This window comes from Podarcis vaucheri (genome assembly GCF_965113315.1).
Source record: "Podarcis vaucheri genome assembly, chromosome: 2".
In the NCBI taxonomy this organism is placed as follows: Eukaryota; Metazoa; Chordata; class Lepidosauria; order Squamata; family Lacertidae; genus Podarcis; species Podarcis vaucheri.
The window spans coordinates 76,353,367-76,378,415 of record NC_138760.1 but is presented as its reverse complement, the minus strand read 5'-3'; the positions used below and the strand labels follow the sequence as shown (position 1 = coordinate 76,378,415).

General features: G+C 46.1%; 1 protein-coding gene across 3 annotated transcripts in view; it reads left to right on the top strand.

Moving 5' to 3' along the window:
• SLC38A3 (solute carrier family 38 member 3) overlaps nucleotides 1-18,360 on the top strand; it is a 163,438-nt gene extending 145,078 nt beyond the window's left edge. For all 3 annotated transcript variants that reach the window (XM_082214546.1, XM_082214545.1, XM_082214544.1), the window contains 9 exons: nucleotides 1,753-1,835; nucleotides 2,311-2,369; nucleotides 4,602-4,760; nucleotides 5,454-5,533; nucleotides 5,994-6,094; nucleotides 6,796-6,920; nucleotides 7,977-8,121; nucleotides 9,446-9,549; nucleotides 10,578-18,360. In XM_082214546.1, coding sequence (XP_082070672.1) covers nucleotides 1,753-1,835; nucleotides 2,311-2,369; nucleotides 4,602-4,760; nucleotides 5,454-5,533; nucleotides 5,994-6,094; nucleotides 6,796-6,920; nucleotides 7,977-8,121; nucleotides 9,446-9,549; nucleotides 10,578-10,682 — 961 coding nt within the window. In that variant the 3' untranslated portion in view covers nucleotides 10,683-18,360. The remainder of the gene's footprint in view (nucleotides 1-1,752; nucleotides 1,836-2,310; nucleotides 2,370-4,601; nucleotides 4,761-5,453; nucleotides 5,534-5,993; nucleotides 6,095-6,795; nucleotides 6,921-7,976; nucleotides 8,122-9,445; nucleotides 9,550-10,577) is intronic.
• Nucleotides 18,361-25,049: the final 6,689 nt, after the last annotated feature.

Genomic DNA, 25,049 nt, shown 5'->3' with positions numbered 1-25,049 from the left:
ATTCGTGAGATCTTGAAATGCCATGGGGTATGTGGGGTAGTGGGGAGGAGAAGGTCAGCAGTGGGTGGGGAGAGGCAGGAAAGATCAAAGACCCAAAACCAGCCTGCCTTGGAACCAAAAGCAAAGGCAGCATCTTGCTTCACTTTAAGCTCATCTGACTTTATACACTCTGACAGGGCAAACAGCTATAGGGCTCTGCCTTTCACAGGGAAAGGGACAGATTCAGCAGGATGAGTGGAAGTCAGTGGGGCAAGCTACATGGCTTAGCCTCATGCGCACAGCACAGCCACAGCTGTCCCCTGCAAAGAGCAGCATTATTCATTCATGAGACAGGGAGGTTTGTGTTGCCTGGGCTGTGCTGAGATACAAGGTAGATCAAAGCTTTCACATGAACCTCAATGTCCAATGTACAGGGTCATTGCTGCCTGCCCTGCAGGCTCTGTTAGGTTTGGCTTGACCAAACAACACTGCTGTGGCTGGAAGGCTAGGACAACATTGCAGTATTTTGCTTACATTTACACTGTATTGCCCCCCTTAGAGCACCCAATTCCATGTCCCATTGATTGTGAACTTAGTATGCCAATGTAGTTTTATATTTTCTACTGTTTTGGTACTTTTTTTGATAAGCAGTATACAGATTTGAATAAATGAGAAAATAAAATATTAAATCGCCTTTCCGCCAGGGAGCTCAGACCAACATATTAGGGGTTCTCAGGTAGTCCCTCATCCAAGGAATTTTCAGTTCTGAGTCCATTTTCAGGTTTGGGGAGTAAGATGATGATGATGATTTATAGCCAGCCACTCTGGGCGGCTTCCAACAGAATATTCAAAACACAATAAAACATCAACCATTAAAAACTTCCCTAAACAGGACTGCCTTCAGATGTCTTTTAAAAGTAAGATACTGTGGTACCTTGGGTTAAGTACTTAATTCGTTCCGGAGGTCCGTACTTAACCTGAAACTGTTCTTAACCTGAAGCACCACTTTAGCTAATGGGGCCTCCTGCTGCCGCCACGCCGCCAGAGCACGATTTCTGTTCTCATCCTGAAGCAAAGTACCTGAGGTACTGTTTCTGGGTTAGCGGAGTCTGTAACCTGAAGCATCTGTAACCTGAAGCGTATGTAACCCGAGGTACCTCTGTAGTTGTTTATTTCCTTGACATCTGATGGGAGGGCGTTCCACAGGGCTGGTGCCACTACCGAGAAGGCCCTCTGCCTGGTTCCCTGTAACCTTGCTTCTCGCAGTGAGGGAACCACCAGAAGGCCCTCAGAGCTGGACCTCAGTGGGGGTGGCGACGCTCCTTCAGGTATACCAGGCCGATCCCATCTGAGATTTTGGTGCTTAGTTGTCCATTATCCACTTCTAAGTAGAGCTGAAATTCTATTTTAGAATTGCGGGTCAAGTTTTATAACCTGCAAAACTGCACCAAAGTTCAAGTTTATGAGGTGATGTCGGAAGAAACTCTCCTGCATCTAACACTGTAGTCAGTGTCAGATACTGCAGAGTTTCTCCTGACATTGCCCCACACAAATTTATGCTTACAGTGTGAACAAAACTTGCTGTGTGGAAAGCTCAGCGGGGTCTGAGGGCACAGGATGTTGTTACCTTGGTGAAGCTAAGCAGGCCTGGGCCTAGTCAGGGGCTGGGTGGAAGCTCCAGGCCTTGCGTCACCTGATTATATATATGTACTATTTAGCGTTTTCTCATCCAAAGGCCTGCAGAGGATATAATGTTGACCTTTGTCATTCCAGGGACTGGTACATGAATGGGAACTATTTAGTCATCATGGTCTCTGTCAGTATCATCCTCCCGCTGGCCCTCATGAAACAACTGGGTAAGTCTCCCTGAGCAGCGGATGGGAATGATGAGCATAATCTCAGGAATTTGTCTTACCTGCCATTTATGGAGGGTTACCAGCAGCTGCTTCAGTGGGTTTGTTGTGCAAAAGGGTATGTCGATTACATGGGAGAGATCCACACAATTTTCATGTATATGCACATATTCCTTAGCAGCCTGAGATCACACCACAGGGAAATGGCTCCCATGCGACGGGGTGGGTGGGGAAGGAGGCCTTGGTTCTGTCCAGTCCTGCCAGAAAGTACCCAGAATCACCCGTTACTCCACAGGTTCCCCTTCCAGACCTGAGAGAGTGACAGAGGATGATTCATGAACCCAGAAACCCGCCATTTCTCATGGCAGTTTTTGCACCCTGAACAGAGTTGGGGTCTGTAACACCTGAGGAAGTGGAGAATGATCCATTCCAGAAGTATTTCAAGACCCCTGCAACTTTTTGTTTTCTCTCTTCCCAGGTTATCTTGGTTATGCCAGTGGTTTCTCCCTCAGCTGCATGGTGTTCTTCCTTATTTCGGTGAGTTGTTGAATAGGGAGCAGCTGCTTGTATTACTCTCAAGTCCTCTCAGTAATTTTATTTCTTGATAGCACAACCCTGGGCACATCTTATTAGACATAAGCCTCGTTGAGTTCAACAGGGCTTACTTCCAAATAAGTATAACATGGTGGTCTTGTTATTAACTGATGGCATGTTTATATTGCCCTGCTACCTCCTAGGAGTTTGGCGCAACATATCTAGCCCACCCTCACCCCTCCGTCCTCGTACCACTTTTATCCTCACAACAATGCTGCGATGCAGATTTGGCTGAGAGATTGTGAAGGTCAGCCAGTGGGCTTCATGGCTGGGTGGAAATTTGAACTCAAGACCCTCCAATTGTAATGCAGCACTCCACCTATTACACACCATGTCAGATCTGCAGCCAATTATAGACCCCTTTGTGGTCGCTACTGTCAGCTCCCTCATTGGCATTAGTTGCTTGGAGATCCAATTAAGAGTCTTCGAAGGGAAATGGAACAACAAGAACAACAAGAAGCATACTTTTTGTGAGATGTTCATTTCAGAAGAAGAGAGTTTGGTGTAGTAATGAAGTATCGTACTAGGACCAAGATTCAAATCCCTGCTCAGACATGAAGCTCACTGGGTGGCCTTCGTCCTGTCATCACCAACTCTCATCCCATCCCACCTCACAGGGTTGTTGTGAGGGTGAAAGCAGGATAGGGGAAAAGGGAAGTGTGTCTGCTTTCCTGAGCTCCTTGGAGAAAGGCCAAGAAAACAAATAAAAATAAGATCCCCACTGGCAGGATTTTGCACTTAGGTTCCATGAGAACAGAGCTTCAGAGCCTGGCACTTGTTGTGAAACCATCGTTCTCTTGCTAGTATCCAGCAGTCTTAACTGAACCTGCTCTTGAAATGCCCCCGCTGCATTCACACCAGCAGGCTGACCAAAGAGCAGAATTCTGTATCAGTTCCTACTGCAAAGCTTGGGTGATGACTCCAGTTTTGCAAGTGCTGTTGAACTGTCAGAGTGGATAGTGAGCAACGTGCCCCCAGCCATTTCAGCAACAGCCAGCGAGAGAGAAGCGTCACCGCATTCTTGCTTCCTTGTCAGCAACACTGATCTATTTCTGGACAAAGAAGAAGCCTCGTGCCGATGCGCAGGGTGAAGGGAGAAAGCCGAGATCTCAGCGAATGGGGCTGTCCCTGCTCACTCAGTCCCACAGTTCACTGGGAAGGAGATGCAGGCACAGTCAGTAGGGTTTTGTTTCCCTGTTGTCTTTTACACCCTTTTAAGCTGCCATCAGCCTCCCAAGAAAAGCCAAATCTTAAACTTGAAGAAGTCAATCACACAAAATATTGGTGCTTGAAAAAACAGTCGCAGGAAGTATTCATAGCAAATTAAGTCACATCCTTCACCCTGGCTTCTCATCAGGACAACTACCCTAAAAGAATCTTGCTTTTTTTAACACCCCAGTTCTCTAAATATGCGTAGCTGTGATATCTTGCAGAATATAGCTGCAGCGTGATTCTCACTTGGGCTACTTTGTCCTGCTTGCACACGCTGTTATAATGGGTTGCGACCAAACATTAGGCACGAACGGTCGTTCTACATAGCTAGCTAGCATGGTGGTGGCCCAAATGTTTTTAGAATGTCTTAAATGGGAGCCTTCTCCATTCCCATCTCCACACCATCATTTTTTTCTGTCAGTGGTTGCACCACCACATGGCCTTTTCTGATGTGGCCCCTTGGTAGTGGAACTCCCTCTCTAAAGTGGTTTGGTTGGCACTCTTTCTACGGACTCGTCCACACCTCCATTTGCCTGCCTGCAGGTTACCGCTGAATGGGACCAAACCAATCAGCTTTACCATGGATTTCCATTTGTTCTAATTCAATAGGTAAGAGTGGAAAAGCTGCAGGCCAAACACAAAACTGTGCGTGTTTATATGCTGCCTTTTTCTCCAAGGAGTTCACAGTGGTGTCCATGGTTCTCCTCCCCATTTCACCCTCGCAACAACCGTGTGAGGTATGTTAGGCTAAGAGATGGTGACTGGTCCAAGGTCACCCAGCTTCATGGCTGAGTGGGGATTCGAACCTTTCTCTCCCAGGTCATAGTCCAACTCTCTAACCATTACACCACACTGACTCATACAAACACCCACAAACACGTTTATTGTCTATTGTTGAGACTGATCTAAGGCAAAATAAGCCCAGACAATCATTCCTAACAGGGTTTCTTGATCCCATCTCAGGTCATATACAAGAAGTTCAACATTCCCTGTCCTCTTCCTGACCGGGTCAACACCACCGTCAGCCTCAATTACACACCAGTCAGCATGAACAACAATCAGGACGAACAAGCAGTGGAAGACGGCATCTGCTCTTCGAGCTTGTTCACCCTCAATTCTCAGGTCAGACTAGCAAACAATACATAAATATTCATTAACCTAAGTAACATATCATATCAAATCTGGGGAAACCTGTCTGGCTGAATCTGGTTCTCTGGTTATAGGATCAACACTGAGGCTGGGCACTGTGCAGAGACAGTCTTGCATCCTGAACCACTGGCAGACCATGCGATGGAAGTAGAGGGGACAGATAGAGCTATAGTGAGAATGGGCTAGAGTTACCTGCAGGGCAGATAAAGGGAAGACAGGGTGGTTCAGAGGAAAGACTTGGCTAAACAATCAGGTTTTGAGCCAGGTGTTTGAAGGAGGGAGAGGGAAGGAGGCAGCCTGACGGTCAGAAGCAGTGAGTGAAGTGGTTTGAAGTGCCAGGAGCAACATGGCCAAAGAACTAAAAGTGGGTCATGGAGGGCAGGATTGCAGAGGAGACTGAGAACTGATGAACCTGCATCAGAAGAGCAAGATGTGAGAAAAATTCATCTTGCCAATGAGAGATTCCGCCCCCCCCCCCAACGTAGGGAAGATCAGGAGCCTGGCTGAGAAGGGTTGAACAGTCCTTTTCCCATGTGAAAAGTGTAATGTGTAGTTGTACCCCTTACAGGAAGTTGCTACGGGGCTATGACAGCAAAGGTCTTGGAAATGGGAGCATGCTCAGTGGTCAGCTGACATCCTCTTCTTCTCCTTCTCTCTTCCTTGCAGACAGCCTATACTATCCCCATCATGGCATTCGCTTTTGTGTGTCACCCTGAGGTCCTGCCTATCTACACGGAGCTGAAAGAGTGAGTGTTGGATCCATAGTTGCAGCATGTACATTTTGTGCAGATTGCATGCATGCACTGCGCATCAAGGAAAATTCTCAGTGATTCTCCATTAGACTGTAGCTCCAAGCCAGCAAATGAGTTTGATTCCATTCAGTAAAGAAGCAAGTGTGTCCTTTATAGAACTCTGTTGATCAGGCTCCCCTTTCTTTGGTTTGCCTGAACATCAGCTCCAAGTGCTCAAGGGAACTAGTTCCTGTTTGGGAGATGCTAGGCATGCCATCAGATAAGCTGTGGCCTTGTATAGTTTGTTTTGGCAGGATGAACTGGGGCCATCTCAGATCTTGGGCCTTTCATTCTAGCTGGGTGCTTCTTTGTCTTCAAGGAGGTGTGTAGAGAAGCAGCTGGGATTAGGAAGGAAGTACCTTTAAACCGTTAGGAATTTGGTTCTTCTCATGCTGTGTTTCTGTCTGTCTTTTAGCCCAACCAAGAAGAAGATGCAGTGCATCTCCAACATCTCCATCGCTGTCATGTACATCATGTACTTCCTGGCTGCCCTTTTTGGCTACCTCACTTTCTATGGTAAGTCCCTTCCACGGGCTACCCAAGTGGTGGAGGTAGGCAGTGGGGTGGTGACAAATGACCTCACTGAGTATATACATACACCTCCCTGGGACCAGAGTGTAGATTTCCTTGGGTGGGGGGCCTAACACTTCACTAGGACGAACCCTGCATATACTTCTGGTGCCCAAATCATTGATCAGAATCACAAGTGCCAGAGCTCTTTCCACATTTTACAAAGCATTTCCCAGTAGTCAGCCATAATAACTAGTTTAGCCCCATCACATGAGTTTTGCTAAAGGACTTTTAGATAATAATAGTAATAATAATAATAATTATTATTATTATTATTATTATTATTATTATTATTATTTTCCTTTGAGTCCTTCCATTGCAAACAAACCAAATTGCAATAATACCCCCCACTTTGTCTTGTTATTTTAATGTTGTGCAACACAATCCTATGCATGTTTGCTTGGAAGCAAGTAGGAACTCCTGGGGTCCTTTGGGAGGAAGGGAAGTGGTATCAATGTAATACACAGTATTCTGTGGGATTCACTTCCATTGTTCACATGCATTGATTTAGGGCAGAAACACCTACATAGCCTTTCCTTCCAAGAAACAGTTCTGTCGCGCCCCAAACCTCGGATGCAAAGAGACACCTTGCTTAGGTACACAGCCTGATCAATAATGGACGTGCTGTTCTTGGTTGTCCCCTGCAGGCCAGGTAGAATCAGAGCTGCTACATACCTACAGCAGAGTAGATCCGTTTGATGTGCTCATCCTGTGTGTGCGGGTGGCTGTGCTGACTGCTGTGACACTGACGGTACCCATTGTTCTCTTCCCGGTGAGTCTCCTTTTCATCAAACCGTGTGTGCCTGTGGTTTCCTACACCACATACCAGAAACCAGTCTAATTGTCTACTGTCCCCTTTTTCGACTGCCTGCCCATCCTTGTCTGTAATTGGTAACTGAACCAGAGAACAAATAGTTTACTCCAGAAATGTACAATGCCGGCTGTGGCTGAAAGCAGGAATCATAGGATCATTGCAGAGTTAGAAAGGGCAGTAAGCAATATCTAAGCATCTGTAGAAAACTAAGGGAGAGGGAAAAGAGCATTAATGATTGCTGTGGTGTCTCACGATTGCTGTGGGTGGAACCCAAGTATCAGTTTATATCTTACCACAGTGACATGTTTGTTGCTAGGGATCCAGAGAACCTGGGCACCATTCTGCACATTTAGCCCTTTGTATGAAGCAGGGCCCTGGGACTTGGTCCAAATTTAACCACAAAAGTAAAGATCTGAAAATGGGAGGTTTCAGCTCCTCCTGCCTGGATGCTGCTTAACACAACAAGCTAAACTCAAAAGGGAGGGATCTGCAGAACAAGTTCCCAACAGCAACCACAATGCTGGGATAAAAGTATTTTTACTATAGAGCACCCCACCACCACCACCGGACATCAGTGTTGCTGCAGCTTTCCTGGAGGGGTTGTGGCACTGCAGCAGTGAGGTCAGGGCTCTGTGGATGCACTGATGGAGCCAATCTGGTGGTTCTGCTGGTGCATCCACACAGCGCTGACGGCCGCCCTGCCCTAACACAAGCTAGGTAAGCTGCAGCAACACCAGTGGTGGAAGGGTGGCATAACCCCATCAAATCGGCCACTACTGCTAGCTTCTAGTTAAGTCAAGGCTGTTGGTGGTTGGTTGGGATATGGACAGAAGCAACCAGAGCCCACCAAAATGCAGGTCACAAATAGGCATTGGAGTCCAAAATCAGAAGAGATCATGTTTATACCCAGTGGAGTGAGGGGACAAATAGGGAATATGGTGTCAGTGCAGGCCTAAGTTCTTGTGCAGTTAAGAATTGTGAATGGAGTCTGACCATAACTCCCTCCCTCTCCAGGTACGCCGGGCAATTCAGCAGATGCTGTTTCAAGACAAGGAATTCAGCTGGATTCGGCACACGATAATTGCTGTCATACTGCTGACCTCTATCAACTTGCTTGTCATTTTTGCTCCTTCCATCCTGGGCATCTTTGGACTGATTGGTGAGTCCCGCTTTCAAGGGTTCTCTTTTTCCTGACCTCAATCCCTTTGTTTGCCACTCTACCTGCACCTTCCCCTTGGGTGCATTATGCAAATATGACTTACAATAATACAATAATATAAATTTTGGAAGCTTTAGGGAAAATTGTTGGACAGAAGATATGTGTCTTATGTGCTGATCAGATCACTTTCTTTCCTTGTGGTTCCTGTGTTCTGGTAGCCTTTAACAAAGAGACATTAGGGAAGTTTAAAAAGCTGGATACAAGCCCTTGCAGACTAATACTGTACAGCCAAATGGGAGCCCACTTTGTCTTTAAATTATCCTACTTGCTATTGGGTCATGGTATTCCCATGATACACTTTGGGCCATGGAAAGGAGGATAGATGAGCTGGTTCTTTGGTTGAAAGAGACTAATTCATGCACTGGAGGAAAGCAGAGAGCTCTTTCAGCTCTTCTTCCTGTCTCCACTGTGGCTAAGCTTCAGTGCTCATGAGGAAATATAAAATCCTTCATGTAGAAAAAGCAGTCAAGTGACTTTCTCATAACCAATTCCAATATCGTAATTTTTACTTCCCTGTAAAACGGAGTTGCACTCTGACTTGGACTGTGCACACAGCATTTAAAGCACACCCACATGGCTTCCCCCAGAGAATCCTGGCAATTGTAATTTACCCTCGCAGAGCTACATACTTTCCCAGCATTCTTTGGGGGAAGCCATGGGCTTTAAATGTATGCTGTGTATTTGTTGTGGGTATTCGTTTACGGGTAGCATTCCACAGAAGGGCAGTTTTTACACAAAAATCACCCCTCCGATACAGCTCTGATGCTGGAAAAGCAATCCAGTCTTCACAGTGATGAAATAAACTCTTGAGTCAGGATGATGATAGAGACTACTTGGGGGAGAATAATTCCTCTCTGCTGCCTTGAGAACATGGATGCAACTCCACATCTCCAGTCTCCCATTCTGCTGCCCAAAGGCCCCGTTTTTCCAAGGATCAAGGCTACCGCCAGCAACCTGTTTGTTTGCAGTATGATTTCAAAGGATTTAATTTTTTTCATTCCCAGCTCCCCAACCACTGTTTGAGGAGAGAAAGAAAACACCATTCCTAAGGCAGGAAATCAATAGCTTGTCTGGCCTCTGCCAGGGATGTGGGGCAAGGCCAGGGGCCCGTCAGCACAGCTTGTTTTGCTTTATCCTAGGAAAAACAAGTGGCAAAGGGTGGGTGGATAGCTTAGTGTTCTCCCTTTCTGAAGGGGTGTGTGTGTGTGTGTGTGTGTGTGTGTGTGATTGTCACTAGAATTTCTTCTCTTCTGGTCTCTTCCAGGTGCCACGTCGGCCCCCTGCCTGATATTCATCTTCCCAGCAATATTCTACATCCGGATCATGCCCAAGGACAAGGAGCCCACGAAATCCCCTCCCAAGATCCTGGTACGTACTGTTTAGGAACCCAGCTTGGCCTAGAGACCTTTGGGGGTGTCTATAAAGGAGTGGGGTGTGCTGCTGGTTGTGTGAGGTGTGGGCCTCCTGCCCAATGGGCCCTCCTATCTTAGACTGTCCACATGAGGGCATCGCCCTGCCGGCACCGCTGTTCTTGAACTGTCCTCTCAGTGAAGGCAGTTGTGGGGATGCTTCTCATCTGGGGAGCTGCTAACTGCTCATGACGCCAATAATCTTTTCATCAATCAAGAACGCAAGTCAGGGGTTCAGAGACAATCAGATACCATCATAATTCTGACCGCAGTAACCTCGAGTCCATAGGTTGTAAAGTCAGGAGCACAGAAAATCAGTTGGGCCATCCTTGTAGATATACTTCCATCAGGTTCCCTCTCACCTCTTAACAGGAGAAAAATTATGGCTATTTTATATGACCATAAGGCTTTCTCACCTGGGAAGAGATCAATAACTCTAGCTTTGGAAAGCAAAGTTTTTGTCATCGTAAACATTATCAGAGCGATGTACAAGGTTGTGAAGGTTATAACTTGCTGTAGATGAGGGACGATCAACTGCAAGGATCACTCTTTCCTACAGACAGCGGCCTGGAAGCTAGGGACAAATTTGGCTGCACAATACACACTCTTTAAGTAAAGCTGGCGCTATGTAGCAGCCAGGGTTTCATAGTGTGGAAGTGCATGCTCTTGGCATGCTTGGCGGCTTCATAGATAAAACCCAGGTAAGAAGCGAAACATTGAATTCTTGGATATATATTCTCTCATGCGGCTTCAGGAGACACTTTCTTTCATGACCAGAAAGTCTGCCTGTGCTTTTACTGAATCAAAAATGGGCAGGATTGCCAGGAACCACTTAAAATTCCTTTGAGAGCCAAATCTGGCCTGTGAGTTACGAGCTGGCTATCCTTGATCTAGGTGATGGGGAGGTTAGAGGAGCAGGGCTGAAGACCCGGGCCAAAAAGCCCCATTCCTTTTCTGTCAGTGACCCTCCTTTTCTCCCCCCCGCAGGCAGCCCTCTTTGCATGCCTTGGCGTGCTCTTCATGATCATGAGCCTCAGCTTCATCATCATCGACTGGGCATCGGGTGGCGGGAAGAGCGGAGGCAGTCACTAGACAAGGCCCGGACCCTCACAACTGTGGATCAACGCCTTGGGAAACTCGGCCAGCTTTGATACATTTCCTGCTCCCCTACCTCTGCTAGTACTGTGCCGTAATTTAGTCCACAGCTCCGCTCTGAGCCAAGGGGGCGCTGTTCCGTTACTCAGTTCCTACACGCGACCCCATTGAGCCAGGGGGGGCCGCTGCTGGCTAGACCAAGCCGGAAACCAGTTCCTAAACTTTTTGAGCATTTGTTTTAATCTCACTGTCTGGGATGGGCCAGACCAATGGCGCCTGAGGAACAGGCAAATGAGGGAAATAGGTCAATCCAGAGGGGTGGGAGGGTTGCTTTGGGATGTCTGTCCTTATATGTCCAGTATGTCTAGCCCAGCCTGAGGCAACTGGAGAGTCAAGGGCAGGAACAGGAGGAAATTGGGGGAGGGGACAGTGGCTAAAGAGCCTGAGACAAGCTTTGGCCTGAGGTTCACCACTGACAAGGGAACTGGAGCCAGGCCTTCCTACAGAATTACGGTACTGGGGCCACAAATTGGAAGTAAATGCTTTCAGACAGGGAGAGAGGGGCAGAATGTTTCTGTTTGGTTTTTAAAGTCTTAATAGCCTCAGCCCCCACCAGCCACAGGGCTTTTGTCCCTCTCAGAAGTTGCTTCCTGAGCCCTTGTTGTTCCTTGGTGGGGGGAGTGGGAGTTCTTCCCTCAGACTTGGTCCTGCTCCCTCTGCTAGGGTGTGAGCCTTACGATGAGCCTCATGATCAACGCTCCTCTCTCAGGGCAAGGGGATGCTCAGGGCAGAGGTCACGGAGGCCTTGCTCTCTCCCATCTTTGCGCAGCTACCTGTACCACACAAAACACATGCAAACAAGTATGACCTCATTGCCATCGCTAAGGTGGCCACAGGTCTTGGAACTGACTGGCTGGCAGATGGGAAGCGATTTGGAGATGTCGGCCTTTCTGAACTGTCGGTTGGGGTGCAGGTTTACGCTGGCTTTCCTTAGCGCATGCCTGAGCTTCGCTTAGGGAGGTGAAGCAGAGATGGTTGGCATTTTGGGCAAACGGTTAGCTGTGAGCAACAGAGCTCTTCCTCCTTCATACAAGGTGGGATGGGAAGCAAGCCTGTGTCAGCGATATCAAACCCCTGTTTCTGTCTCCTCATTCCATTAGGTAAAGGCAAGAAGTCATCACATTGGGTGGAATTCAATGTTGTGCGATGGTGAACGTTCTGCCTGCTCAAATACTTTTGGCTTGCGGGGTGAAATGATCCCCTCTCTCCTCCCCACACGTGCCGTTTCGGGGTTTCTCCCGAACCTCCCTCCCCTCCAGTCAGTTTCAGGGGGGCGGATCCCAGTTGCGCAAGTAGAAGTCCTTGCACAGGACTTCTGCAGATGGGGCTCCCTAAGTGAATCCCACCCAATGTCTTTTAAGACAGGACGGCATTGAGGCCTCTCTGAGGTTCCTGTGTCCTGAAAGGGTCCACCCCTGAGGCAATGGAAATGGATCTGTCCATCCTAGAGACTGGTCCCTCCCCACTAACACATCACAGTGGCCTCTCTTCCTATCTGCCAGCAGTTGCTTGAACATGTTGGGAAGTGTAGCCCTGCCACCAAGCTGGTCCGCCAGCCTAACTGGTCACTAGGACTTGATTGCTGCTAATTTCGGTAGGCTAAGAGAATTTGCATTCATTTTGTTTTGTACATACTGATGTTGCTTTTCCTCCAATTTGTAGCAGGCATGAGATTCCAATGGAATTGTATTTATATAGCTGCTTTCCCGAATTGGCAAGGATTTGCCCTCCATTGAGTCCCTGCTTTTCCTTCAGTGTAATTTATGTACGATCAGATAGGCATTCAGTGTTCCCCCTGAACTAGGATATGAGGCCTTGTGTAATAGCAGATCAGGAGGAACAAATGGATCTTCCTCATCTTTACTCTCTGATCTTGTCGTTGTCATATTTTATATATATGTAGGAGAAAATATTCATCATGGCTTCTTCCTAAATCAGAGGTGGCCTCCCAAATATGCACTTGTTTGAAATGCTCTGAAATCTTTCATACCTCATCTTACTGTAGTCAGCCTGGGCCTCGCAAGCTCAGAAGAAAAAGGAGGAAAAAAGCCGCTGAGAACATATCAAAAGCAGCAGAAGGCCACCTGAGAAGGCCACTTGAGAAGGGAAACTCAAAAGAGTCTAGTAGTTGCCAACGGGGTAGTCATTTGTCCCATAGGGAGCTGCCTTACACCAGGTCCTTCTAGTCTAGCGAAGCCTACTCCCCAGATGCGAGCCAGTGGCTCTCCTGGGGTTGTTGGACTCCATCAGCCCCAGCCAGCATGGCCAATGGTCAAGTTTGGTGGGAGCTGTAGCCCAACATCATCAGGAAAGTCACATGTTCCCTGTCCCTCTTTTACTCTTGACTGCCCTCCAGGGTCTTCAGCAGAAATCTTTCCTGTCACCTGGTCCTTTTAACTATAGATGTGAAGGGTTGCACTTGGCCAGGAGGGTTGCACTTGGTTCTTTCTGTATGCCAAGCACAGGCTCAGTCATTCAGCCACAGACAGGGGCCTTCAGCTGCCACCCATGTGTAAGGGGAAATGTAGGGTTGATGGAGTCAAAGCAGTGATCTTCAAGCTGCACCAGCTTCACTGCTCTTTACCACCAATGGGTGTCCTATTGACTTTGCTGATGACCAGGTTGGAAATAACAACTCCAGGTCCAAGTTGGAAAGCGAACCTCCGGAACTGGGAGTATTGCATCTAAGGAAAAGCATATCCCTGTATCTGACCCCCTGGTCCAGTCTTCTAGTGAGTAACACTTGTAGGTCTGCATTTCATGTAGGGTGGGAGACTTTTCAACCCACCTCTGCATTTATATGGCTTTGGCAGCAGCTCAGAGTGTGAAAATTAGCAGAAAGCTTTTCAAAGCCTGGAGGTATGAGTAGGTCATTGTTTAGTATCAAGCCCCTGTTGAAGGCTTGGGCTGTAATCTTAACCCTCACTTACCTGGGAGTAAGCCCCATTGAATTCAATAGGACATGATTAGAAATGTGCTGTAAACTACGGTGGCAGGTTGAAAAATTGAAAACCACGTCTCCCCCCTGGAACAGAGGGAACAGTGGACTTCTTTGCTGTGACGGATTGACTGCTGTCAATAGCTTAGGGAATAAAGGAGTACTTGGACCGGGGTGATGAATACTGGGCCCTTCAGAAGTGGCTGAAGTACAACTCCCATAATCCCTGACTGTTGGCCATTCTGACTGGGAGCTGGAGTCCAACAAGGAACATTGGTTCCCCACCCCTGAAATATAAGATTCATGTGTAATTTGGGACAAGGAGTTAATGGAGACCTGAAGAGGAGGTTGTGTGTAGAATGAGTAACACAAGTCAAAGGGTAGCATGTAGGACTTCATGGAGCTGAGCTCATTCCAGAATGAGAAAACCATGGAGACTGTATGGTAAAATTCAGCATCTCTGAACTGCTGTCATGCTCCTATAGCTTGAAGTCTTCCAAGGGTAGGAGAATTCAATGGAGCATTTCTTCCCATTTAATTAATATCTGGTGTGCAGCCCTCCCACTAGGAAATGAAATCTGAAATATGCAATTGGTTCTTTCTTGAGAAGCACAGGATTATGGAGCTGGTTGTTTAATAGCAAGAACCTTTGGTTGTACTAGGGCGGTAGTTTTCACAGAGGAAGCCCAAGAAGCTTCTGGGGAACTTTGGTGTCCCCACCAGCACTGAATAATATATTTTCTTTCCATTTATATCATAATTTATTTCCAATTGACCTTTTCCAATTGTTATTATGCAGTGGGAAGCTGATGACACTTGTAAAAAAATTCCCCGCTTTTCTCCCATAATATTGAGGAACCCAGACCTTTCAGCATTCATCTGACGAAAGTAGATCCACTGAGTTGTGCAGGAATGCGAAACAGCATTTTTTTCGTAAAAGGGGGCAGGTGCTGAGTAAGTGAAATGAAGAAGCATCTTCCATAGGACCCTGTGACTGGCACACCAAAACAAAAACATTTGAATACTTCAAAGTGCACTTTCCCTTATGAATAACAAAAGCGTATTTCTGGACTTGGAGGTAATAGCCCTGTAAACTTTTCATTATGTTACGCGGCCAGCACCAAATGCTGGTACCTTCAGTATTTCAGAAGCTATTGTGTACCAACAAAATGGCTCGCATTTGATCCATATTGGAGCAAGAAAAGGCATTCTAGGAGCCATCATGAGTACATTTTCAGAATGCATGTGCTCTCTTAATAGGTATGAATTCAATACTCACTAACAACTTTGATTACACAAGTGCTATAACTATTAAATAGGTACAGGTGGAGCCTGGCCTTCCAGCTATTCAGCATCCTGTCCAGGTGACTCTCCCTCCTATCCGTCGTACGTCTGATAAGAAGCAGAGTCATCAGGTGAGCTGATATGATGAACCAGCATATATTCCTGGAAATAAAATCTCAGGCAGGAAAGGAGATGCCTACAATCCTGGAGTTCCTGAGATGAAAAACACTGGATCCCTGCTCTTACCATCCCTATGGTACTCACTTCTGCATTCACAGATGGGCGGCTTTGCTCTGCCCATTTACATGGCACTCCTGACCATGCACGGCAGCATCCCGTGTAGGTTCTGTGCAGGAAAGGGGAAGCATCAGGGCCTCTCATTTTCCACACAAAGTGAAATTTGATGCGCAAAACAGCCATTTTGTGAATGCAGCATACCTGCTGTTTGTACAACTGGATTGCAGGGTGGTACAGCTGTTTATAACAATATTTTTTAAATGTAGCGTTTGGCCAGTTTATGAGATACATGTTGAAGCAGTCTGTAAGCTACTGCCACCATCTGACGTTCCGTTCAGGGTGCTGGGCAGTAGCAGGCACAACACCATGAAGCTACTCTGCCCCCTGCCGTTGTTTGCAATTGTTGCTGCTTCCAGTAATTTACACCTTAAAAGGCTGCTGTAGTTTTACTCTTGATTCCCCTCCCCCCCCCATAGCACCTAGTACACATTCTTTTACATGAATTGTGCAGGAGGGAACACATTTAAATAGTCTGAGGAATGTAGCTAAGGAAGTCACACCTCTGCCAATGAGTGACTGCTGGTACTAGTGGTAGAAATGAACTGCTTTTGCACAACCCTGATACCCATTGGATGCTGTCCAATCTCCATTGAACCCATCCTAGGCAAGTTCCATTGAACTTAATGGCAGTTGCCTAGAACCACTTCCCCATTTAGAAAATAGCAGACACAACATAACATTCTGCATTGGTGCAGTGTTATTTGGGGGGGGGGAGTGGGGGAGCCAGTTGATGTAATCTGCCATCCTAAACCATTGTTATTGAAGTAAATTTCTTTTAAATGAATGAGACTTACTTTCAAGTAAATGGTTTTGGGAATCTGGGCTGAAAAAGAGTGAAAATAATCATTCCCTCTATTCATTTGCATAAGATGAGCTAGCCTCCAATAATCTTTTTGCAATCCTTCCCCATTGTTATATCTGCTGTCTTCTCTGCTCGATATCCCCTCTTGCCAAAAGCCATAAGGAAAGATTCTTCTTTTCCTTCACTAATAAAATGCACCTTATGAAGTTCAGCACTCAGATGGGGTGGGGAGTGGGGAGTACAGGGCTAGGAAGCAAAACCAAGATGAATATTTTTGCAGCACTGGTGTTACAAAAATAATTTTAAAGTCCACAAGTAATTATTTCTAGGGTTTAATAAATACAATGGACATAAATAAGAGAAACGTATTTTTGTACTGGGATGGTGGCTGGTCAATTTGCTTTTTATAAATACTGTATATAAGAGTAGATCTTTTTTAATGTATTTGTTGTTGCGCTCAGTAACTCTGTATAGTGTATATATTTTATGTCCTCAGCAATGAGGGACTGGATACAAGAAGACCTGCCTGAGCTATGGGGGAAACTTACTGCCATCTGTGAAATGCAGGGTAATTGGGCTGTTTCTGCAGCCTGGTGTTCAGCTGGAAGAGAAATGGAGAGAGGAGAACACATTTGCCGATAAAAGTTTGGCTTGGGTTATTAAAAATGATCTCACTGGCCCTAGCACGTGGGAGGTCATTTGAGACCTTTCGGCTTATTTCAGGAAGTTAATATCAACCAAGGACTTGATCCAAAACGCAGCTGCATTGCACTGGTGCTTATCGAACCGCTACCATGGGCGACTGAGCCCAACCAAACCCAAAACACACATTCGCTGCAGAAACCGCATGGCTCACAGACCACAACATACAACCACCGGAGGTGCTTGCAGTGAGTGAGAGTGATCACAAGAGATCTCACGGGCTTGTGCAGGCTGTGAGCTCTTTGTGCCAGCAGTCACCGCCAAGTTGTACTGCCTTTGGGTCACAGCCTCTGGCCTCTTAAGGCTAAACTGCTACATGGCCATGCCTTTCAATGCAAGGGTGTTGGTTTGTTTTTTAACAAATACCCAGCATGGAGGGAGGGGAGGAGGCTTTAACCATCTCCCCCCCCCCCGCCCCGTGAGTCTAATCTGGGTTGCACGTGTAATTTGCAGATTTTAAAAGCTGCTGAAGCCAATGGGCGCTTTCCCCACCCCTCAATGCGAATTGAAACACCGGAGGTTTGTCATGGATCAGGACCACAAGGAGAGGGGGTAAGTGGGTGAGAAGGCTTCCTTACCCACATTACTAGGATCCTGACTAGGAACCTGTCTCCAAAGCTGGCAATTTGCATTAAGAAACACACAGATACATTTGCATTTAAACACGCAGCTGTGTGTAGTTGGGCCCCAAGAAGCAGGGATATGTGAGAGAAAGGTCCCTGTGGCTCACAACCCAGGCTCCAAGTATGAAACACAGAAGGCAGGAGAGAAGGTAAAATCGGCACAGCAAACATGTGGCTTGCCAGGTGCAACCTAAAATATTACCTTCCTGGTCCTCTTTTACCCCTTAGGCTTAGAGCAGGTTAACAGCCCTTTTGATATTTATTTATTTTCTGTAATGGAGGCTGCAGGCTAGAGAGCTATATCACCCACTTGCTGCACCCAGATGCTGTCTTGGTTGTTTGGAGTGCCTGGCCTGACAGGTGATAATTGGGTCCGAGTGGGGTGGTGGGGACATAGAAGTTGAACAAATAAATGCCCAAGGGGCCATGGTGTTGATGGAAAGCGACTGTGCATCATTTCAGGACCAGCTTTGAGCAAGCGTCTCCTCTTTCCTGTTCTTTTCCATGAGGGCACCCTAGTGGGTGACAACTGTCTGCCCCTCCTGTTTCCAAACTACAGGCAAGCTATGCTGCCTAGCTCAAGGCAGGTCAGGTGTCCGTGTCTCCTCCAAACTTTTGTAAGGGAACTCAGCTGGATGTATCATAGGAAGGAATTCTGGAGAAGGAAGTTTTATTACTTTGGGTTTTCCAACCCCTTCGTGTAGGACCCTTCCACTTTCCCCAAGGGATTCAGGGTGGGGGTGGGGAGGGGTATATGTGTGTGAATCCTGCTCTGTCCAAAATTCCGTCCTGTTTGTTGTTGTGTCCCAAGTCAATCTCTGGAAAGAAGGGAGGAGTCTTGTCTGGAGGAGTTCCTATTTCTGTAACGTGTACTAGGGGTCAGTTTTAAATTATATGCTGAAATTAGATCTATATTTGGAAAAGAAAGAAATCTTTTTAAAATAACAATAAAGAAAATGTGAAACTTCACCCAGGACTGTGCCTACGTCTCTCTCTCTCTCTCTCTCTCTCTCTCTCTCCCTCCCTCCCTCCCTCCCTCTCCCTCACTGTGTGTGTGTGTGTGTTTAAGACTGAAAATCCAAGATTTGCAAGCCAGGCTGAAATTGGCCAAATGAAAGTAGGCAACTCCAAAGCTTAAACTGAGCACAATGCACACCCTGATCATGACCTTCTTTTCTCTGAAGTAAGGCTCCCAGTGTCGAACAAGGCTTGCTTCTTGGTAACTCTACTTAAGATTGCTGCCAAAACTTCATTGCTGGATCCCTGTAATAAAATTTCTAGCAAGCTTTTCTCTCTCTGCCATAGAGCATGCACTTTAGTTAATTTATATTCAAACAAAGTTGCATTGCACCTCAATAAAAAAGTCTGAAAGTTAGGTTGATTCGAGGAACTAAACAAAAATATCAAAAAGTACTTAACATCACACGTGTCTAAACAACTGGTATCAACCTGGTCTGAACAGAGACATTGGATTCTTATCTCATTATACATGACTAAGCCATTTTTCACCTTCTCACCCCTTGCATTTTCCTGTAAGACCTATTGCAGTCGTTAAGAGTCGTCAACAGGCTCATCTCAGCTATCTGCCAATCTCCCATTCCCACCACCCTTCTGAGTAATACCCCTCCCCACCTTCTCACTATATAGAAGGATCTGGCAACTTCTGTTTCAGTGTATCTGAAGAAGTGTGCATGCACACGAAAGCTCATACCAAGAACTAACTTAGTTGGTCTTTAAGGTGCTACTGGAAGGATTTTTTTTATTTTAACTGGTATCACTGTTACTGTGAACTATGTTTAGCTAGGGGAAGTGTCTGTGCCCAGGCCTTGTTATCTTAGGGTTGTGTCCAAAGTAGAGCCAAGTAAATCCATGCATGAGCAGAACAACTGGACTTCCACCATGTGCCTCCCCTGCTAAATCTGTTCTGTGTGTTCTCCCAAACCTTCAGAGCCGTTTTAGGGACAGGCTATGGGGAAAGTCCCATTGCACAAGCCGAAGTCATTCTGGTCACACTATTATTTAGTTTGATGCCGCCCTAAATCAGCATGCTGAGAACTGTAGTCTTCACACATTTTGGCAAAGGCCAGAGATATAGAAACAAACAATCTTTGGCTCACTACGTGTGAAGGATCAAAAATGAGTGACAGTCTTTAATAGGTGGGGTGGGACCTGTGGCCCTCCAGAGGATGTGGGGCTGATGGAAGTTGGAGTCTAAGAACATCTGGAGGGCCAGAGGTTGTTGCCAGATTTTCCCTGCAGAGTAGATGTGCAGATAAGCCAGCAAGCTCAGAAAAACGAGACCCTTCTTTTTGAAAACCTGGCATCTCTTTGGAAATCCATCTTTAAAAGCAGGCTTATAATAATGTGCTTGAAACTGGCCTGTAGGTGGCACCAGTGCCCTTTTCATATTAAGCGCTTGGCTTTGGCCAAGAGGAAATCTGCCATCTGCTGCCGAGGAAACAGAAAGCAACTCCCCAAAGTTGGGTGAATGGATTGGGAAAGCCACAGCAGTTAAAACATCCAGAGGCCCACTTTGGGGTGGGGCGGCAGCAAGGGGGGAAACTGTTACTTCAGATTCCATTATCAGCCAAAAATGGAACGGCAAGCAAGCTTACCCTGTGGGGGATTCCCAGTTTTTTTCCTTCAAAATATTTCAGATTTTCCTTTTAAACATCTATGTTCCCACGCAGTGGCTGGACTGCTGATGGGGGCAGATGGTCGACATCATGTGACACCTCTGCTAAGACATCTGCACTGGCTGCTCACATGCTGCTGGTCCATGTTCAATGAACTTGTGTTGGCATACATAGCCCTGAACAACTTGGGTCCAAGTTGTCTTGGGAGCTACCTGGGCCCTTATGTCCCACCTCAGTCTCAGATGTATGTACAGATGCTGTAAGGTGTCTCTTGTGTTTCAGAAGTCTGGCCTCAACCAGAAACCAGCCATTTAATGCCACCAGTTCCACACTGTGCAACACACTTCCAGCAGAGATCCTCACTGCTTAGTTTCAGACATCTCCTAAAGACATATTTAGAGCAACAGGCCTATGTAGCTGTTTAAACTTTCGTGGCTGGTCACTGCCAGTCATTTTCATGTTTATTTTGTACTGTTTGTAAGCTGTGTTGTCAGTGGCGTAGTGTGGGGGGTGCAGGGGGGGCCGGCCGTACCGGGCGCAACATCTGGGGGTTAGGGGGCGCAAATCCATGGGTTAGGGGGCGCAAATCCACGGGTTAGGGGGTGCAAATTACTTGCCTTGCCCCGGGTGCTGACAACCCATGCCACGCCACTGTGTGTTGTGCTGTGCTGTACTTATACATTGCTGTACACCACCTTAGTATTTTATATGAGGTGATGGTATATAATTATTTTTAAAAATTAAAGAAATTTCATTGATAACTAGTTTTAAAACATTTTATAAGAAAAGCTGTTCCATTGGTTGTTTTTTTTTAAGTTAAATTTATTGGGCAGACAAGTCATCGCAACCAAATTTTTAGGGGCTGCAAATATTGCCTGGGTGAGCTCTTCTCTCTCACTGCTTGGAGATCCTAGCTGTCCATCTTTGTTCCACTGACTGGCTTGCTGTGTCCTAGGAAGTGTTTGTGCTTGTGTACCTCTAGGAAGGCCTTCTGAGTCGAAGAAGGTCCTGCTCATGCAGAAAGCAGAATGTGAGGCCTTGAACTGACCGTACCTTTGCAGATGGGGAATTACATTTCTGAAAGAAGAAGAAGAAGAAGAGTTTGGATTTAATATCCTGCTTTATCACTCCCCTTCAGGAGTCTCAAAGCGGCTAACATTCTCCTTTCCCTTCCTCCCCCACAACAAACACTCTGTGAGGTGAGTGGGGCTGAGAGACTTCAGAGAAGTGTGACTGGCCCAAGGTCACCCAGCAGCTGCATGTGGAGGAGCGGAGACGCGAACCCGGTTCACCAGATTACGAGACTACCGCTCTTAGCCACTACACCACACTGGCTCTCCAAAATGATCCAGGGAGGAGAAGGATGGGGGCAAAACTAGCATTCATTCTCTCTGCCTCTCACTGGCTCTGGCTGTACCTGCTGCTGGGACTCTCTGCCTTCTGTCCTAACAGTCCCGAGGAGCAGTGTCTACCACAGCATCACACCCAATTCAAAATCTGGAGCTTTAAATTTGAATCAGTGCAATTGGTACTCATCATTCCTTTCAATTTTGTTATCTATTTATTTTTTTATTTACTTTTTTCAGGGTAAGGCTTCTTCTGCTCCAGAGGAAAGAGTGCCATTTTTTAAAAAAAATTTATTAAAAAACGAAACAGTTTTTTTCCTCTGTAAAAGCCGGCTTTTACAGTGAGCCCCTTGTATCTTTCTGGAGAACACAGCATCTCTCGCAGAGCTGGCCTGGACTGACCCTGTTAAGTAGAGGAAGTCGAACCATCAAAACCGCAGAGAGATGCAGCAGCTGCTCTGCGAACACAGAGAGCTGGTGTGGCAAGAAACAACCAACCTGTGCCAGCGGGGAGGAAATAAGCTCTTTCTCCTAACCCTTCCTTGCCACAATTCCTCCATTTTCCCACATCTCTGTTTTCTCCCCCTGTTCCTCTTCCCTCTTCCTCCTCCTCCCCCCCCCCACTTATCAGTTATTACTCCTTCTTTCCTTATTATTACTCGATCAAATTCATTGAGCCTTAAACTGTCATTGATGTACTGAGCATCTTATCAACTCTTGCAGTGTTCCAAGCAGACCCCTTTCTCGTCTCTCTGTTGTCTAAGGGTTACTTCTAGTTAGATATTTTTTTGGCTTTGATCTCCACAGCCCCACAACCTGGCACAGGTACACACCTGGAGAGTCTTGCCTTTCTAAGGAGCAGCAGCTTTATCTGCCCATCACACAATGGAAACAGAACACTTGGACAATGGTTTTATCTGAGAAAGTAACTAAGAGAGTGCACAACCTGAATGATGTAGCCAGTAAGGACAGTCTTGTTGAAATATGGTACCCCTTTATATAATATCAAACGAACTTATGGGAAAATTTCACAGAATCATAAAATAGAGTTGGAAGGGACTGGAGGGTCATCTAGGAAACTCAGCTAAAGCATCCATGACAGATGGCCAGAATCTGACACATTAGTCTTCTCTTCTGGGGGGAGGGAAAGAGAGGGGAACAAAATTGTTTCGCTAATGTTTATGTTCATGGTTATATACTTTCCCCCTTTGAAAATAAATAAAAAATCTTTGGGAGGGAACAATTATTGCTATGACCCTGCAGCCATTTACCACATATTGTCCCAGTATTGTCCCAAGTGTCCTGATGCTTTAAAGAGGGCATGCTTAATAATCCATTTGAAAGGGGAGCCTACCAGGAAAACTGTACAGACACATTGCCCAAAAAATAGAAGAAATGGGGTTTTTTCAAGTTCTGCTCCCCTTGTAGGCCCAGAACAACAGGTTGTTTTTGAAGAATGGGTTAACACACAGCTGCATAGAAAAATGAAAGTAACTGCAAGAACAAATAAGGGGTGGAGTCTTAGCTAAACCCATAATAATTGGAGACAATGTTTAACTATCTTTACACCTTACTACAACTCCCGCTTTTGAGTTTTTGAAATGATAAGGCATTGCTATGGGGTGAAGGGAATAGCTGGGTATGTACCACCCCTGAAATGCAACAGACAAACTAGTTCTGTTGCTTCCCAGAATAAATTACCGAGAACGGCGTGTGTTCCACGTCCTGTGGCGCCACAAGTGCTAGTTTATTGCAGCAGAAACTTTCTTGAGCAAGAGCTTCCTTCTTTAGCTGCACAAAGCTCATGCTGCAGTAAATGGGTCTGTCTCCAAAGCTGAGAGCTTGGCTGTCGTGCTTGAGACACGGAGGGAATTGTTTTGTATTGAGGAACTGAATTTATTTTGTTCCATGTTTCCAACAAACAAGAATATGAGTATGCACGGCTGACAAAGCCCGGTTGGGTGAAACAAGGTACCGGTATTATCCCAGAATCCTTGTTGTGCCATACCTTCAAGTTTCCCATCTGATCTGATATCTACATACAAGGAACGTTAGAATCCTCAAAGCAGCGATATATGTGGAACATCATAAGATAAGCATACCATATTGTGGTTATTGCCAATATGCCAATTTAGGAACCGAATGGACTTTATCTCCTGACCATCCATTGGACTTTTATTTCTCTTGATATGTTCTGTTTGCATGATGTGTTGGTCTATGGAATTACACTTTGTGAGATATTATATGTTGAATTTGTTTGAAATAGAAGTTACATAGTCAAAAACAGCCTGTTACGTTGTGTGTGTTGTTACCAGGATTGTATTTACGTAACCTAAGGTTTAGTAGTGTTTTGCTTGTACTGAGGAGCAGCAGTCAGTCACATGACACCACACGCCACTCCACCTGCAGTCTGAAATGGTACAGTCCAGACACTGGCTCATCAATTCAGTGGAAACTAGGCCTCGCTGTCAAAGGAAATGTAACAGTGGCAAACCAGCCTCAGCCCTATGTGTTTTGCTGCCCGAAGCAGACCACAAATGGCCCCATCTACTACTTTCAGACATCTTTCATTTATTTTTAAGATTTGTACACCACCTAATAACTAACATTTTGCGGTGGCTGAACAATACAATTTAAAAGCCACTAATTTTTTTTTAATAAACCAACAAAAACAAATGATCATGGTAAAAAGTAGAGCTGTAATCTGCAAACCATATAAAACAGTGTTCAAAAGTACTAAGCGATCTTAAGGATTTTAAATATCTGGGAAAGTGAAGTCTTGACATGGTGACATGAGTTCCAGATGTGCCTCTCTGATGAGGGTTTCACAACCAGGGCGTCCCCATCAAAAAGGCCCTCTCTTGAGTACTCGCCCATTGCACCTCATGGGTGGGGGCACCTGGAGAAGGGCCTTTGAATATGGTGTAAGGGTCTGTGTAGGTATATATGTGCAGCTTGAGAGCCCCATGGACTGCAAGAAGATCCAACCTATCCATTCTGAAGGAAATCAGCTCACTGGAAGGACAGATCCTGAAGCTGAGGCTCCAATACTTTGGCCACCTCATGAAAAGAGAAGATTTCCTGGAAAAGACCCTGATGTTGGGAAAGATGGAGGGCACAAGGAGAAGGGGACGACAGAGGACGAGATGGTTGGATAGTGTTCCTGAAGCTACCAGCATGAGTTTGACCAAACTGTGGGAGGCAATGGAAGACAGGAGTGCCTGGCGTGCTCTGGTCCAGGGGGTCACGAAGAGTCGGACACCACTAAACAACTAAACGACAACAAGGTATATATGGGAGGAGGGGATCCTTCAGACTCCAGTTTCTATCTCACCATATTGGTTCATCTAGCTCAGTATTGTCCACACTGGCTAGAAGCGGCTCCCCAGGTTTGCAGGCAAGGGACTTTCCTACTCATGGCTGGAAATGCCAGAAATTGAACCTTGGACCCCGCTGCATGAAAAGCAGATACTCTACCACTAAGCTTCCTTGTACATCCACTACCCTTGAAGGAGTTCCCCTGTATTATTCCAGCATGTTTCCTGTATTTCCTCTGTTTCTCTTGCTCTGTACAGTGCAGATGGCCTAATCGCTGTCTGCTTTCAGTCCTCATTACATTCCTGGAACTGGGAGATACATCAAAAGAAGCCCAGTTACATAATTGACAAACCATAGG